At 45.3% G+C, this 16350-nt stretch overlaps 2 protein-coding genes across 7 annotated transcripts; one reads left to right on the top strand and one right to left on the bottom strand.

Moving 5' to 3' along the window:
- Positions 1-4411: 4411 nt before the first annotated feature.
- Positions 4412-9681, bottom strand: LOC143894166 (uncharacterized). Its single transcript, XM_077400304.1, has 9 exons — positions 9523-9681; positions 7540-8776; positions 7279-7389; positions 6861-7078; positions 6515-6730; positions 6086-6250; positions 5719-6017; positions 5184-5340; positions 4412-4949 (listed from the first exon to the last, which is right to left on the bottom strand). The coding sequence occupies exons 1-9, from the start codon at positions 9587-9589 to the stop codon at positions 4762-4764; spliced, it is 2658 nt and encodes an 885-aa protein (XP_077256430.1). The 5' UTR covers positions 9590-9681; the 3' UTR covers positions 4412-4761.
- Positions 6621-12932, top strand: LOC143894168 (uncharacterized). Of its 6 annotated transcripts, none has more exons than XM_077400306.1 (8): positions 9385-9509; positions 10860-10972; positions 11059-11116; positions 11227-11327; positions 11431-11629; positions 11699-11850; positions 11977-12214; positions 12333-12932. In XM_077400306.1, exons 3-8 carry the CDS (start codon positions 11092-11094, stop codon positions 12500-12502), a joined length of 885 nt encoding a protein of 294 aa, XP_077256432.1. In that variant the 5' UTR covers positions 9385-9509; positions 10860-10972; positions 11059-11091; the 3' UTR covers positions 12503-12932. The 6 variants fall into 6 exon arrangements, with proteins under 6 accessions (XP_077256438.1, XP_077256437.1, XP_077256432.1 ...); XM_077400307.1 differs by lacking the exon at positions 9385-9509 and adding an exon at positions 9747-9764; XM_077400308.1 differs by having other exon boundaries at positions 10860-11116.
- The last annotated feature ends 3418 nt before the right edge of the window (positions 12933-16350 follow it).

A 16350-nucleotide genomic window follows, 5' to 3' on the forward strand; every position in this document is an offset into this window, starting at 1 on the left:
TCGTCAAATTTGCTTAGCGTATCAAGAGCCGCCACGTGCACGCTCGGCTGCCTGCCTACATTTTAAGGCTCATACCCCGCGGAGATTTTTCAACCGTGAAAAACGAGCGTAACGTGCGCTTTATAGTTACCGGGGTTACGTGCAAACGTCGCGTCCCACGGGCTTCATAATTAGGCGATAACTTATCGGGGAGGCGTTTTCGCGCGTGCGCGCGCTTGCCGCTGCCACCACCGCGCCGGGAGTTAACCCGGCCGTCGCGCGACACCCCGTCGACATCAGAAGCGGAAAGGCGGACAAAAAGGCGGCCATCGAAAGACAGCGAGCGCGCTTCATTTCCTGTCTGTCGCGCCCAGCGAATTTTCGCTCGGGCAATTTGCCGAAGCGACGATTTCAAGTTTCCCTTCCGGCCGCCCTCCGTCTTTCCTCCGCGAAGAAACGGCGAAAGAAACTCAATTACGCGATCGGTTCCACGAATATTTTGTATGCACGATACTATCGATACTTTGAACGATATTCGCTATATTTTGATATGGCTCGTTTCGTTGCTCCAGAACCACGGCGAAACATTATCTGTTCCTTCTCCTTCTCCTCCTCCTCCTCCTTCTTTTTTCTATGATGCGTATAATTATCGCGTCACGCTCTTGCTCCCCTCGTTTCTCTCGAGCCACCGACGTCGCTTCCAATGAAGCGAACATCTGATTTTATTGGTACGGCGAGTTGTGCAGGAGCCGCGAAGCGAAAGGAACCGGAGATTGTCGCGCAAATGAATTTGAAGTATTGCCGTTCCACATCTCTCTCACCTGTCTCCGGTGGATCGGCGCTCTTTCCAACTTTCCATTATCTTACCTTTCGTTCGTGCTTCTACTTGCGCTTTACGCGCGGAATGGTTCCGCCAGGTACGATCCTTTTTCTCCTTCCGACTCCTTCTTTTACTATGTCTTTTTTATCCTCCCCCCTCTCTCTCTTTCTTTCCCTCTTCTCAGGTTCTCTTTCTCTCGAACGAGCAGTTGGATCGATGTAGTACCAAGCCACATTTCGAGTTCAGTGACCGTACGAATTCACTCGGTACACCGATAAATCGGAGAGAATCGAGAATCGTAATAAAATTACCGACAGTAACATCTTCCGTGGATGTCGAACAAGTGATCGTCGTCTCGCGAAGCTAATGACGTTGGTTTCCTGACGCAAGCAACGGAAGCAGGAAAGATCATTCTAACAAGATTGAAAATTCGTATAGTAGTGCTCGAAATTACGTTTTAAAGCCAATTGTGGATCCTCAATCCGTAAAAGACGCTCTTAAAAAAGCATATTGAGGTCTAATCACGGTATCTTTAGCTGATTAATTTCCAGAAGCTGCCGGAAAAGTCGCATTGACCGTTTCCCTTTTCGCGAAACAGCTCAACTCTCGTTTCTCTCGCGTATCAAGAGTCCTTCCCAAGTTTTCAGGCCAAGTACAATAATATTATCACTGAGTTAAGTCATCTCGCAGTATAGTCGCAAAGAATTCCCATTAAAGGATTTCAAAGGATAAGGCCGCGAGGGGGGGGGAGAAGATTTCGCCCGAAACTCAAGTTAAATTATCGCGGAGTGTGTTTGTTTCATTTTCTGCGCCAGCACTGCCGAGCTGAAAGGAGCGCGCAGCCTTTTGACCTGAATACTCGAGGAGCGCCGCGTTTTAGCTGCATATAATGTCACTAAATAAGGGCATTAAACAGGTTATTCCATCACGTCGCGATTAAGCAGCGACACGGTGCGATTTATAACGATTATCGGAAACTAGAATATATGTCGCTCCGTCTCGCAGAAAATATTATTCTGCAGCTGAGGAAACGGGCCGTGAATAAAATACAAAATTGCGTTTATAAGTTAATTTTCCTTACCCGCCGGAAACTTTTACCGTTCATTTTATTACGGCCGTTCGGCCGCAATAAAACTAATCACACTCTTTAATTATCGTAATCCCGGACATTATTCCATGCTGTTAAGCTTGGCACTAATCATCCGATGTGAAGCGATTCCGTTTATCCGCTATGAGCGGAAAACGTACGCTCTCCGCAGCGGAATTAAGTGATCCAGTGAACGGCCAGCCACTGGCGGACAATCGGGTCGATTATTCCGTGGTCATGATATAAAATGACATAATTATTATTTTCTTTTCTTTTTTTAATAAATACATGAAATGTTAGAGGATATATTTTACGGAGGAATCATATTTTACACGTGATATTTTCGCTTGGCAAAAGAAACTCGTATTATCCACCAATATTCTTTAACCGCGCGTCGTTCGTTGGTATGTTTACTGGTATTCTATGGCCTTCAATTTTCTTCGTATCGAGGCCCGCGGCTATTCCGCAGTATCGTAAATCGCGAAACGCATCTAGTTGCCAGAGAGAGAGAGAACGAGAGAGAGAAAGAGAGAAAATTAAAGTTAAGGGCAAACAGGCTGCGAGCGGGAGAAAGCGAGGTCGGCCGGGCCCGAACCTCTCTTTTAAAACGCTCCCCGTGGTGAAATAAATTGGCGCCGGCGTGTTTACACGTTAGGGCGAAATTAAAATTCCTGAAGTGTTGCGAGGTAGCTCCCGTCGCTCCCGAGGTAGGAAGAGGCGGAAGAGCAGTGCCGGCGAGAGCGGCTAGCCGCGAGAGGAAAGGGGATGAAGACAGAAAAGGTGTATGAGCAGTGGGAGAGGACGCGGGCGTCGACGGGCGGATGCCCGAAGGAGGAAATGTGTTTAATTAATGACCGGACTAATTAAAAGCCCGAAGAAAAATACACTTGCGCAGAATCCAGGGTGGCGCGGGATAAGGGCCGCGCTAAAACACTCGTTCGGTGTTAATGCACAAAAGCGTCGCGCCGGCGACGGTGACGACGAAGGAAAGAATGGAAACGAGTCGGCTAATAAGTTCGTCCTGTTTCAATTATCTCGACATCCGGTCGAATGTTGGTCACGTTTGTATGATATCCTGCAAAGTGAACGCGAAGAATCGTCGGGAAATTTACAAGATTGTATTGCGTGTGCAAGTAAAATGATTTTGTATCATTAACACGTGCCGATTTTGTCGAAACACGAATTTTGATTTCGCTCTCTATAGAATACAACTAGAATAGCAACGAGACAAAATACCGATTGCAAATTTATAACTTCGAAGCGTCGGTGCAATTTCGAAGTTCCGCCCGTATCGGATCCTTGCATTTCGCAAATTCGAAAATTGCTTTGTCTCAAACTGGATTTCCTTGCTCGTATCGATCGAGCGTTATCGGGGCTCGATTCGCGTGTGCGCGTTCTATTAGGCTCGCTCCCACCTTCCACCTTCACCCTTAGTATAATGATCATACTACGGTTTACCAATGAACAAACGAACACATCCTGTTAATGTATGAATCTTGCAGGAAGCAAACGCGGGGTTCCCCCAGATGCAAACACATGCATCCGCATGTGTATGCACCTGACACCGCTGAGTACACATATCCACGCGGCGCGCATATTATGCGCTCTAAGGTACGGTAGTTCTAATTAAATAATTAATGGGTCGTCTATATCGCGAAACTCGGAAGATACATGCGCTTCCTTACTGGAACAATCGCACGTACTATATATGCACTCCGCAGGATATTCTGAAATATTAAATTATACTCGTACTCGCTCATATACACCCACACACACGTACGCGCTCGTGCATGCGAAATTATTATTTCCAACGACAATAAACGCGTAGTATTAATTATCTTCCGTGCGTTCGCTGCGCATAATCACTATAGGAACGTGATCGCGTTGAATTTGTGGGAAATATGAAGCTCAAATAGCTCCGGCTATACGACCGATGCGTCATCAAACTCCGGAACTCAATTTATCGAGGAGACAGTAAGCTCGCAAAACAAAGTCCATGTGTGTACCGATACCATCAAAGATAATCTCGATACTGGGAAATTCCTGCGGGAGACACGGTGCATCGGAACAACGAATAAAAGAAATCCTCGACGACACCGTGCTTTACGTTACGGATGACGCGGCGCCGCTGTAAATAAAATGACGCGTTACTAATTTAGATTTCTGTCAGATAAAGCCGTCCAGCAGAGCGCTCGTCACGGGCGCTCGTCATTCAGTTGCGTTTCGATATGGCTCGAGCTGCACTTAATCGTGTCGAACATTAAAAATATGTCCAACAACGTGTGTGGAAATATTTGCATGAGAGCGCAGTAAACGCTATGATTAGGGCAACAGGAGTATTACTCATATGAAACTACAGTCGGTTTCATATTGCGTCACTTGATGCACGAAGATGTCTATATCTATATAACCGTGGAGAATCGAAGTGGCCGAAGGGGGGGATAATTATGCAGCGATGCAGAACCGATTAGGCATAATAACTTCCTTATTGATTTCTTCCTAGACATACGTCACAACTGTGCAGGTGTAATTAAAAAGTTTTATTATGATAAAAAGGTATCATATACACAACGCAGATCTTTAAAACTTTTATAAAATCATATTCGACAGTGTCACTCAGAGATAATATTGTGTTTTTAATACAAAAATCAGTTTTTTATCGCACAAATCTTTAAATCTCTATATCCTTCCATTTTCGCGTTTTTGCCACTCGATGCTAAAATTGTGAAGGAGATTTACAATTGTCAATCCGTAATGTTTTGTTGCTGTTATCTTGTTTTGACGTCACATCGAACTGTCTGGCGTTATTGCAGGCTCGATGATGCCCGGCTATATATTTCGCGCGCCCGCACAGCTCACACGTCCCTCGGAACATTTACGAATTGACGTAGGCCTCGCGAACCCAATCACGGAAATGACCGATAGAGGTAAATCCAACGTACGAGTTGTAATCGCAGCTGCCTCTGTCCTCCGGGCTTACGCTCACGACGCCACGAAGATACCAAATGCCATCCTTCTCGAAGCACAAGCCGCCGCCGCTGTCCCCGTCGCAAACACTCGAGCCTGATAATTGTGCAATTACTTTCATTATGTACGATTACGAAATACAAAGGAGAAACGCACGTGCATTTACGTTTTCAGAAGTGCATGTTTTTATCGCGATTGTAGTAAAGATACTCAAAGTTACTTCATCTGTCATCAGTCAATTAGTATTATCAAACATTACGTAATTTCACGCATGTTCTCCTATGAGCGAGCAAATAAATTTCTCGTTCGTTCGCATACATATAGACTCACCGTTCAAATGGCCGGCGCAGAATTTGTCGGACGTGAGGTATCCTCGAAAATCTACAGGAACCGCGGATAAACACTGATCGTACGGCACGAACGGCATGTCAATTTCCTGCAAGCTCCTGGTGGGTTCGCCTTTGATGTCTTTACCCCACCCGACCACCTGAAATCACGAAATGAGCTCACGTGTCCGTTTTATTTTCTCTTTACATTCTATTCTCCCTTCCTCCTCGTGCCAACAAGCGAAACAAACCGCGTACTTCACAAAAATTAGATAACCCCCCCTCTCCACTCGCGATCAAAGACAAAACTATACGCATTGTACTCGCGCGGCAATTTAAATGGACACTCTGTAACAATGTCCCAACGTGCACGCGGGCCGAAGTTTAGTTTCAAAACTGTGCCGTTAATGCAGTTTACAACTAGTAGTTCGCCAAATGTACTTTCGCTCGGACATTACAAAGCGCCCTCGTAATTAATTAAATTGCCGCTAAGACGGCCAATTAGTCGGTTCTCACAATTGATACTTGGCCCACGTTACCTTGCCGGCGTGTCCCACTTGCAGCTGCTCCCTCTCGTACGTGTTGTCCCAGTCTATGCAGGCGGGCCTTACTAAGGTAGTCAGCTCGAAGGGCGTCTTCAACTTCAACAAAGCTATGTCGTTGGCGAAATTACCTCTCGCTCCCTGGTACCTGCCGCCCGCTTGAATGCTCTCCACCGACGATTGCTGCGCGTATTTCTCTCTGGCGTTCCAATCGCGATAATGTTTGCCGACGGCCACAGCGTATTTCGATGCGCGGTACAGTCTGTTGTAAGTCTCATCGTAGAAACAGTGGGCCGCTACGAAATGTATTTACACGACGAGAGTAAATCCATGAATAAAATGATTCATCCGCGCGATAATTTACCTGATACGACGAGATTGTTGCTAATTAAAGTGCCGCCGCATATCTGCTGGTACTCGCCCGCATGCTCCTTGGCGTAAATACCCACGTGCCATGGAAATACCCCTGCTTTGGCTTGAAATCCGTTTACGATTAAGGTGTTGCCGCGCGCGATGGCCGTTCCACATTCTAATTAAGCAGACGGTCGTTAATATTTTTGCTGTACGATGGCACGATAATTGCAGATGAGCCGCCGGATCATAAATCACTAGCTGGAAAAAAAGTCTCGAAACTGTAATCTTATACGACAATTATTGAGGAAAAACGTCATGTGTGGTCTGCTAATGGACGGTAGCATGCATGGTTGACGTTCAATTCGTCGAGACTTTTTCGTTTTTTTTTTTCCTTATTTTTCCGTTTCCTCGCGTCAGGAAGCACGTGAATGACAAGTACCTGGTAGACAGCGAAAAAGGCGACGATCCCATAAACCATCGTCGAGACACGTGATCTCCCTGTAAGCCGGATCGTTCGTTAAAGGTAATTTATAAGATGATTTACAGGCGAGTGTAGCCCGTGTACCAGGCATTATGCGCTCGCTACAGGACACCGTTTTCCCCTGGTAGCTGCAAGAAATGTCCACGCTGGTGCTGTTCAACGGCGGGCAGACTTCTAGAGATAATCAACGGAGAAGGTAAATAATAAATTTTATATCATACGACGCGTCATTAAATAAGAAAAATGTTGCCTCAAGCAGAGACTTCAACGTTCGAAGGTAAATACACTGTCGAAATAGACTTACTGAGACACGAAGGCGGCTGATACCAGTCGTTGTCGACACAAACGGAAATGGTGTTTCCGCTCAATATAAAATTGCTCTTACAGGTAAAATTGAGGATACTGTTTTTGGGAACCAAGTCACCGGGACGTTTAATGCAAGGTTCTTCGCAATCAGTCAATTCGTAGTTTCCCCCTTCCGGTTGTTCAGGCAGAACGCAGTCACTCCCCCGATTTCTGTTTCTAGAATTTCGTGAACATGCAAAATCACGCGTTTAAAGCTGAGATTTTTAAATAAAAAGAGAAATTAAGAAAGACAGAAAAAGAGCGAAGATAAATGTCATTATCAAAAGTCCGTGTCAAGTGATTATTGCCGTATTCATTCATATTATGTCAAGTAATGCATTCGAATAAAAAAAAAGACATGATAGCATTTAACTTACCCAAGATTACTACAAAATTCTTCGTCACTGGCGTCTCGACAATCAATCTTATTATCGCATTTAACGCTTCGCGGCAGGCACTCATTACTTCCACAACGAAACTCATTGCCTCTATTTAAAAATAATTGAATTTTTTCGTGAGAATTTCTAAACTAACACGAAGACACAAATATGAATGTAAGATAAGTACGATCTCCGTCATACATTACACTACTGAAAAAATTATGTGTTTAATTGACAATGAGAGGTAGTCAAATGTACCTGCACTGTCGACTTTGTGGATATTCATTTCGATCGTCTGGACCATGGAGGACCTCTCTATCGTAATCGGGACGAGGTCTTTGGGTGGATCTATCGTTATTTGGATAGTTCTCACCTTTGGATGAACTTTCGTAATCGGGACGAGGTCTTTGGGTGGATCTATCGTTATTTGGATAGTTTTCACCTTTGAATGAACTTTCATAATCGGGACGAGGTCTTTGGGTGGATCTATCGTTATTTGGATAGTCACGTGGATAGTTTTCACCTTTGGATGAAGTTTCGTAATCGGAATGAGGTCTTTGGGTGGATCTATCGTTATTTAGATAGTCACGTGGATTGTTTTCACCTTTTGATGAACTTTCGTAATCGGGACGAGGCCTTTGGGTGGACCTATCGTTATTTGGATAGTTACGTGGATAGTTTTTACCTTTTGATGAACTTTCGTAATCGGGACGAGGTCTTTGGGTAGATCTATCGTTGTTTGGATAGTCACGTGGATAGTTTTCACCTTTGGATGAACTTTCATAATCGGGACGAGGTTTTTGAGTGGATCTATCGTTATTTGGATAGTTACGTGGATAGTTATTTTCACCTTTCGATGAGCTTTCGTGATCGGAATAAGATGTTTGAGTGGATCTATCGTTATTTGGATAGTTACGTGGATAGTTTTCACTTTTTGATGAACTTTCGTAATCGGGATGAGGTCTTTGAGTGGATCTATCGTTATTTGGATAGTTACGTGGATAGTTTTCACCTTTGGATGAGCTTTCGTAATCGGAATGAGGTCTTTGAGTGGACCTACCGTTATTTGAATAGTTTTCATCTTTAGATAAGCTTTCGTAATCGGAACGAGGTCTTTTGGTGGATCCACCGTTATTTGGATAATTGTATGGATAGTTTTCACCTTTGGATGTACTTTCGTAATCAGGATGAGACCTTCGAGTGAATCCACCGTTATTTTGATAGTTTTCACCTTCTTCGGATGAACTTTCGGTGTCGACTTTGTTCCGGCCCGGAGGACGGTCATCGTTTAATATTAGAGGCCTGCCACCCGTTAATCCGGGAGGACCGCGACCACCTGGCGGTCCTCTGCTACTATCTCCCCATTTATTATGACCCGGTGGTCCGGAAAAATCATTGTTTTCGTTCCACTTGGAGCGGCCTGGTGGGCCAATCAGGGCTGTCTGATATTGATCAGGAAACCCATCCGAGATTCGCACACGATCCTGTAGAGACACTAAAAGTGCATAATTTCTGCGTAAATGCTTTTACTAATTCTCGGAAAATCACATATATTTTCTTTATCACATATATGAAAATATTATTAATTCCGCGTTGAAATTCAGTCAATCGCTAAACAAGAGATTATTATTTAGTGAAAAAAACCAATGAGCTAATTATATCAACAGATAAAAAGGGAAACACACACACACACAGTGATAGAAATAAATTCTACAGATCACACTCTCAAGGATTCTTATGTATAGCTCGCGACTGCTTCGATCTTTAAACACTACAAAAACCGGTCAATGTAAACTTGTGAGGGAATTCGTGACCGCGCGTAGTTCATGAATATTCAATCATCCTCCAGCAAGCGGGAATGACGTTCGGTTTCTGTCACATTTCCATTCTAGCTTCAAGTATAGAAATATACTTCTTAGAAATATCGCGATGTGTGTGTTAATATCGAGACTACTCCCATCTCACATTGCACATTATTTACAATTATTGCGGATCGGATTTTATGGGCGCGTCACTTTTATCCACGCCAGATTAATTTCACTGTTCGCCCGACGACCTGCCCGCGTTTTGCGACGATACAGAAGCGCGTCAGATGAGAACGCGACGCTTAATCTCACAATTAAATCGCATCGCTGCGCTGGGCGAACTTTAGCGTTCTTCGCACAGAACTCCGTGAAGCGGTAAGACGGCGTCGGAAACAACAGCAGGAGCGCGAATCAAAACATTATGTAAGTTACTCACGCGACGGTAGTAAGGCAAGCAACGACAGAGCCACCGAGAATGCAACGCGTGCGGTCGTAATCGGCATGGCTTTCGCCGCTCATAGTCGATGAGGAACTGACCGTGAGTTCCACGTCAGGTCCAGTCAACACTCGGAATGCCCCACGATAACGTAGAGATCATTTCGCTAACGGCGCGAAGTGGAACTGTGCCAATGAAAGGTCTCGAAGATGATACCGTCAGCAAAAAACATTCGTAGAAACGTCCGTAAACCGATAACAAAATAAACATAAACAATTTGACTTATCGAGAATTGCGTTATCGAGAAATGTTTGCGTGGTCGCGGAATAATCTCTGCGAAACAACTTCGACGAAATTTAACACTAATGAAAACGACTATAAATAAGATTATAATTTCTTCGTATAATATAGGGGAAGTTCGGAAGACTTGACCATAGAGAAGAGTTAAAACTTTAAAACACGTTTGTCTCACTCACAGTCGAAACGCACTACCAAGCGTCATGTTATTGTCACGTGCTCGAATTGAGCTCTTTGTTCAAAATTTGAACGAGATATTTGAAGTGGTTCAACTCTCCTCTATGGTCAAGTCTACCGGACTCCCCCTATATATTTTTTAATGATATTTTATTGATGTGATTTTATCCGGAGATTAACACCGTGTGGCCTGATCTACTCGCTCCGTTATATAGCTTCAGTATACATATAACTTCATCAATGTGCTCGTTACCACCGAAAGTTGGCAACTTTCACGCATCGTATTACCCGCGATACGAGCAAGAGTCGATAAATTCAAGCAACTCGGCGGAAGCAATAATCACGAAAATGAACGTTTTACTCCAGAAACATGGAGCTAAACACATATATAAGGTCCCGGAAGGATTACGCGAACTATGCACCGACATCGCACGCGAGGTTCGCTCTATGAAATCGTTATTTGACTTACCGCCGTCACGTCAAAGGACGATTAAATTATTATCTGATCCGTAAAGGTTCTACGCTCGCAACCAAGGAACATTTATTGCTTCGTTGCTGATTATGTTGAAGCGCTTTTGATCACACGGGAAAATGCTAAAGGTACCAACGTCGTCTATGTAACAATTTCACAACATTGGATGTCTTGATATTATTCGTTCGCAAACAGACGCTAATTGGAACGTTAAGCTAATTAATTACTGATGCATGCGCACCGGTACACACCAGTTTATCCCACGAATCATTATGTAAATTCAAAAGTCGCGGAGAATGATCGCGTGTATATCATCCGCGTGCGGTAAAGTAATAAATCGCGCTATAAGTACTCGTGCATCGCGTTCTACGGTACAATTGTGCAATTGCAGTCGCGGTGAAAGTCGTAAACAATATTTTATTGGGGAGTCAGGCCATCGTGGGTATACTTCACCGGAGCGGCTTGAGTTTAGAGCAGATCGCCCGCGCCGCGCCCAGGATTCAGGTATAGAATTTACTGTCGCGTGCCGGATAAGGATCCAGCAGTTAAATAATATTTCAGAGATTTTTTTCTACCTTTTTTGCGCTCAGACGGCGTTCCGCGCGTACTTGGACGCGGTAGACATGCGAGCGGCCCAGGTGTGCGACGGTAATTACACGGTGAATTATGTAGAAAAACAATTTTGCGCGCCCGGCATTTCTATAAAGCACAACGGGCAAAAAGTATGCGAGAGTAATTCCTCCCCTTTCGACCGCTAGACGCGACTTGCGACGAGAGGTCCAAAGTATCTCTGCAAAGTATTCTGCAAGCGACGGGGGTCCCGCTGGAACAGGCGGAGAAGCATGCCACGATAATACAAGTATATGCGTTAATTACTATACGAGACCTAACGAGAACCCCTCTATCATGGAGCTTTATCGTAGCTCGCGGCTCTTTGAGTCATTTTTGGTGTTATTAATCAGGCCGCTTTCCGCGGGCATTACGAGAGGATGCTGTTAAACGAGTCCCGCGGCATGATTCAATGGCAACGGGCGGCAGCAAGGACCCTCGAGATTTTGAAGAAGGCAGGAGCTTCGCAAGCGGAAGCGTCGAAAGCCACCATTCTAATACAGGCTACTTACCGCGGGTACTACACGAGAAGGAACCTAAAAATGAAAATGAGTAAGATCATTCAGATGCGCCTCGGCGCACTAGAATAGTATTTAAAATCGCGCGCATGACTTCCCGTAGAGGATATACAACCGCAAGAGGAAGAAAAAGAAAGCGAGGTAGACATAATAGAACCCGGAGAGGCCGTTCAAGCAGTAGCCTGGCTGGATACGATGTACGAAGAATCAGGACTGACACCGATGAGAGCAAACGAAGCTGCGTCCGTTATACAAGTAAATCGAATAAGTTATTTTGTATCATATTATGTACGTAAAATAATTATATATTATATTTTGCGCTAATTTTATGCATGCAGAAAACCAAAGAGAAATAATTACCAATTGTCATGAATGTCACAGAAAGCTTACAGACGATATCGCCAGAAAAGAAGCGACGCTAATCCATCGGTAGAATCAACGAGATCAGCGGTGGCGGGAGCAATTCTGAAAAATTTGCACCAAAAGGTTTTCGACGAAGTCATGGCCCGCGTAGACATCCCCACGGAATTCGGTGATCGAGAGGACTTGATGGAAGCTGGCGAGGAACTTCAACGTGTTTTTAATAATCGATTGATGCATGCTCGCTTGGCGGAGAAAGGTGACGATTTTGCAAAACAATAATATCAGAGAGAAAGAGAGAGAGAGAGAGAGAGATTAAAATTATATTGTAAAATTTTTAAAAATACTAAAATATATTTATCCAAATATGCAAACAGAATACAGCGAAGAGAACCTCGTTCACGTAGAAGAGTTCGACGAGTCGTTTGAAAAACTGATGGACAATGGCATGTATTGGATCGGCATGGCGGAAGATTGGCAAGAAGGTCGAGAAATCGAAGTAGAGTCGGAACGTGACGAAGAAACAGACACGTACGTGCAAGACTAGCGTCGAAGAGGGAGCCGAACTTTCCGCGAGGGGAAGAGAAAAGCGTCGCGATGCTGCGGAATCCTTTTCAGAGACCGGCGGGATGAGCCAATTAACATGGAAGCTGCGGGTGAACGGTGCGAGAAAAGAATCGAGACAACGAGCACAAAGAGTCCAGCAAGCGAAAAACTGCTCTCCGGAAGCTGCCGAATGCCGGAGACACCGCGGATTTTAATGCACATGCTTACGTTCGATAATTCCGTTAACGTTCCGCGCTTCTGTAGCGAGCTTAAACATTCCCCGGACGGAAACTGGCTCTCTGGCATGCGTATTACGAGTAAAACGAGTTAAAAGTTAATTGTCCCGCCTATGCAACGTTAATTTAATTCGGACAATATAGGCTAAACGGTTTCATGGACTTGTCGAAAATTTGATTTGCATAATTTTTATTCTCAACGTTTAGCGTTTTAATACTCTTACTATTTCGCTGCGTTAATACGGCGGGCAAATATTGCAAAAAAAGAAGTTTTTAGTTGGAACGGAAAAAGGTGTAAAAGTTGCGAGGATTTCGCTTAAATTTTTCATGCAGCACGGATCAAAATGTAGAAGCGCAATTTCAAATAAATTATAAATCGTTTTCTATTCCAATGGCTGGTGCGCGCGATAAATGTTAGACGTTGAAAATAACCAGAAAATAGAAAATTGGCGTAAAAAGTCCGTGAACGTGTTTACGGAACGAAATTGAATTAGAAGACGCGTCTACAAGGCGCTCGACTCGAGCAACAGCGGGTGGCAGCCGTCTCGTTCAAAGGGGACTTCAATCGGTCGAATTCACCCTCTGGCGGCCCGTGTCGGCCACATCCACGACCACACGTCCTCGCGATCGCCGCGATTCCGCAGTTCTCGCAACGTGCAGCAGCTCGGCAAACGTGCTTTACGCTCGGTCCCTCGTGCGGAACCGCGTTTACGATCTCGAGCGGCGACTCCGGCTGATCGATGATTTCCGAAGTCAACGATTTGTTACACTCGTCCTTGTCCCCCATCCTGTCGCCCGATCGCTCCCTATCCCCGCACCTTCTGCCGCGCCACTTCCTGCCGGCTTTATATTTTTCAGCGAGGATGCACATAGAGTCCTTGTGATTGATAACAGCCACGCCGCTGTCGTCGTCCTCGTCTTCGCCATCATCGTCGTCGTCGTCGTCGTCGTTCTTCTCCCTGCATTCCTCGTCGTTCCGCTCACGAGAGGCAGGTATTATTCCAGAATACTCCTTCGAGTAACACTGCCGCGCGTACAATCGACTATTCTCGCCTCGCATCTGATCGCGCCAGCTTTTGTGCTGAGCTTTCTCGCCGGAGACGTCGCTCCCGCGCGTCTCGCATCTGCAATATGAATGATGCGAAGAGAGTGAATTAAACAGAGAATGCAGCTGCGGGGCGTTTTCATCCCCCTCAGTCACGTATCCTCCGTCTCGCCCCCTTTTATTCATACCGATTTCTTTCCTAAAATAACGATATTTTTTTTATAAAATTTGTTAGCAATGTATATACGAAGTGCGACGATCGATACTTTACGTATGGGGATTTTCCTTAGTATTATAAAAAGATTTCTTATTAACCCCTTGACATTTATGCACGAGCTGTCGCGCTGCTGATAACAGCAATGCCGATGGAAGTAATCGCAACGATAATCGTGGCGATGGTGGCACCCGTCGCGGCTACGATCGCACGACGATCTCGACAGATTCGGAATAGAGTCTTCACGCGGATGACACTCGCATCGCCAGATCGAATCGACAATTTTCCGACGGGTCGCCGAGACATTCGCCCTCGTCCACGCGTCTTTGACATCCGGACCGCGACCCCGAGCATCGTTGATAACGACGCCCTCCTCCGCGCTGCCGGGAAGATCGATGGATGTTCCGCGACAACTCGTCGACGCGAACTCCTTGCCCCTGTCTCCCGTAAAGTCGCCGCACGCGACCTTATCGTGCCTCTCGTGGGGTGCGGAGTCGCACGGCGGATTATTTACGAGATCCACGTTCGAACGCGGGCACTGCGTTTTGCAATGATGATAGGATATTGGATGCAGGGATTGCGGGATCCGTTCTATCGTTCTGACAGCCTCGCCGCCGTCGGTCGATCTCGACGCTACGTCATACCTGCATTCGCGAAAGCGGGATGATTTTACGGGAGATGCTTTCAACACGTTCCATGCCGCATCATTTTCATTAATTTATCACTTGTGCCACATGGATCATCGATGACTCTTGGGTATTAAAGTTGCACTGATAATTATAATTTCAGATATGAGTTTTATGTTTTTCTTTATAGCCAAAATATCAAACGGCCTGACCCACGCGGCACAAAATAAGTTAATCATAGAGCGCTTTGCCTCTTTGCATGATTTTGAGACTTAAAACGTTCAAGGTTTGTCTTCTTTATTATGAGATTCGATAAGGATCGTTTTTTAAGCGTGCCACATCTTTTCATAATACTCGTTAATGCAATAATGTAATAGGACAAGTATAATTGCTAGTTTATATTTAGCGAAAACATCGCAAAACCGAGATATCTCAAATAGAGGCAAACCTGTCCCGGTCGAGCGATTTCGCAAATCCATTTTTGCGATCGGCGCGCGACGGCACGAACTCCTCGCACTCCCTGCTCGGCACTGTATCGACCGCATCTCCGCCGCTGCACTCGTCCCGCAGCTCCGAAATGTCCTCGCCGACGTTTCTCGTCCGACAGCAACTGCAGCCGATCGAGTTCTCCTTGTCGCAGGAACGGTCGTAGCCGCGATTCCGCACGCTCGCCGGACAAACGTGATCGGATCTCGAGTTGCATGCGCGTCTCACCAGCGTGGAGCTCGATCTCGCTTGATTGATGGGCCCTTCGCGGCTCGTCGCGGTTTCCTGCGTCTGGAAATGTGCATCCGTCAGAAGCGCCGATAATGAATCGCTCTCGATACGGTTGACGCGAATCATGATGTGAAATCGGAAGGAAATGAGATCTGGTCTATGATTCAAGAGCAAAAGTTATCACGGGAATCTTAAAACCCACACAACGCAACGAATGTGTCATTAATTATTTTTATTATACAATTATGATTTTCTATTTAAATAAAGATATCTTTTTCACGTGGCTGGACCGGTGTAAACCTTGGTGTTTCCGGATGTACGTTCGACAGTGCTTTCGAGGCCGAAGTCTTTTGGAAATTTGCGGCGGGCACGTCGAAAAGCGATTGCCGCTGCGACAAGCTGATGAGACGACGACGGACAAAGCGACATTACCGAAAAGCGATTATGGCCGCAGCGAGCATCCCTGTGATGTGGTAACCGATTCAGACGATGGCCCTGATTACGCGATGATCGATTCTATATATTCGGAATAGCCGAGACACAGCCTTTACCTGTTGTCCAACGAAGCACAAAATATTTCCCGCGTGGAGGAAGGTTACCGATCAATATCGCAATCGACGCGTGTAATTTGTCAATTCATAGCATTCATAACACGTGTGACACGGTCGTTCGCGTTAAGCTTCACGCTAACGATCTGCAGTGACGATATTTTACAGATCGTTTCTTCGTACGCGATGTTCCATATTTGACGAAATGTTTTAAGATTTTCATGTTAAAATAATTCTATTAACATATTATGTATTTTAAGAATTGGATTCAACAAAATATGCATCGTTAAGTTTAATATTAAAGCCATTTCTCCTGATCGTTTTTCGTGCATTTTGAGCGGAGCATTGAGCTCCTCGGAGATTAATAGCGACGCTTCGAGTCGCGTGAACACGCGGAAAAAATTCTCTCTCGAGCTTTCGCTTCCAGAGGAAGAATTCGCAACGACGGCGATCCAGGGCGTCC

This window comes from Temnothorax americanus, unplaced genomic scaffold (genome assembly GCF_048541705.1).
Source record: "Temnothorax americanus isolate GAGA-0224 unplaced genomic scaffold, ASM4854170v1 Scaffold13, whole genome shotgun sequence".
NCBI classification, from domain to species: domain Eukaryota; kingdom Metazoa; phylum Arthropoda; class Insecta; order Hymenoptera; family Formicidae; genus Temnothorax; species Temnothorax americanus.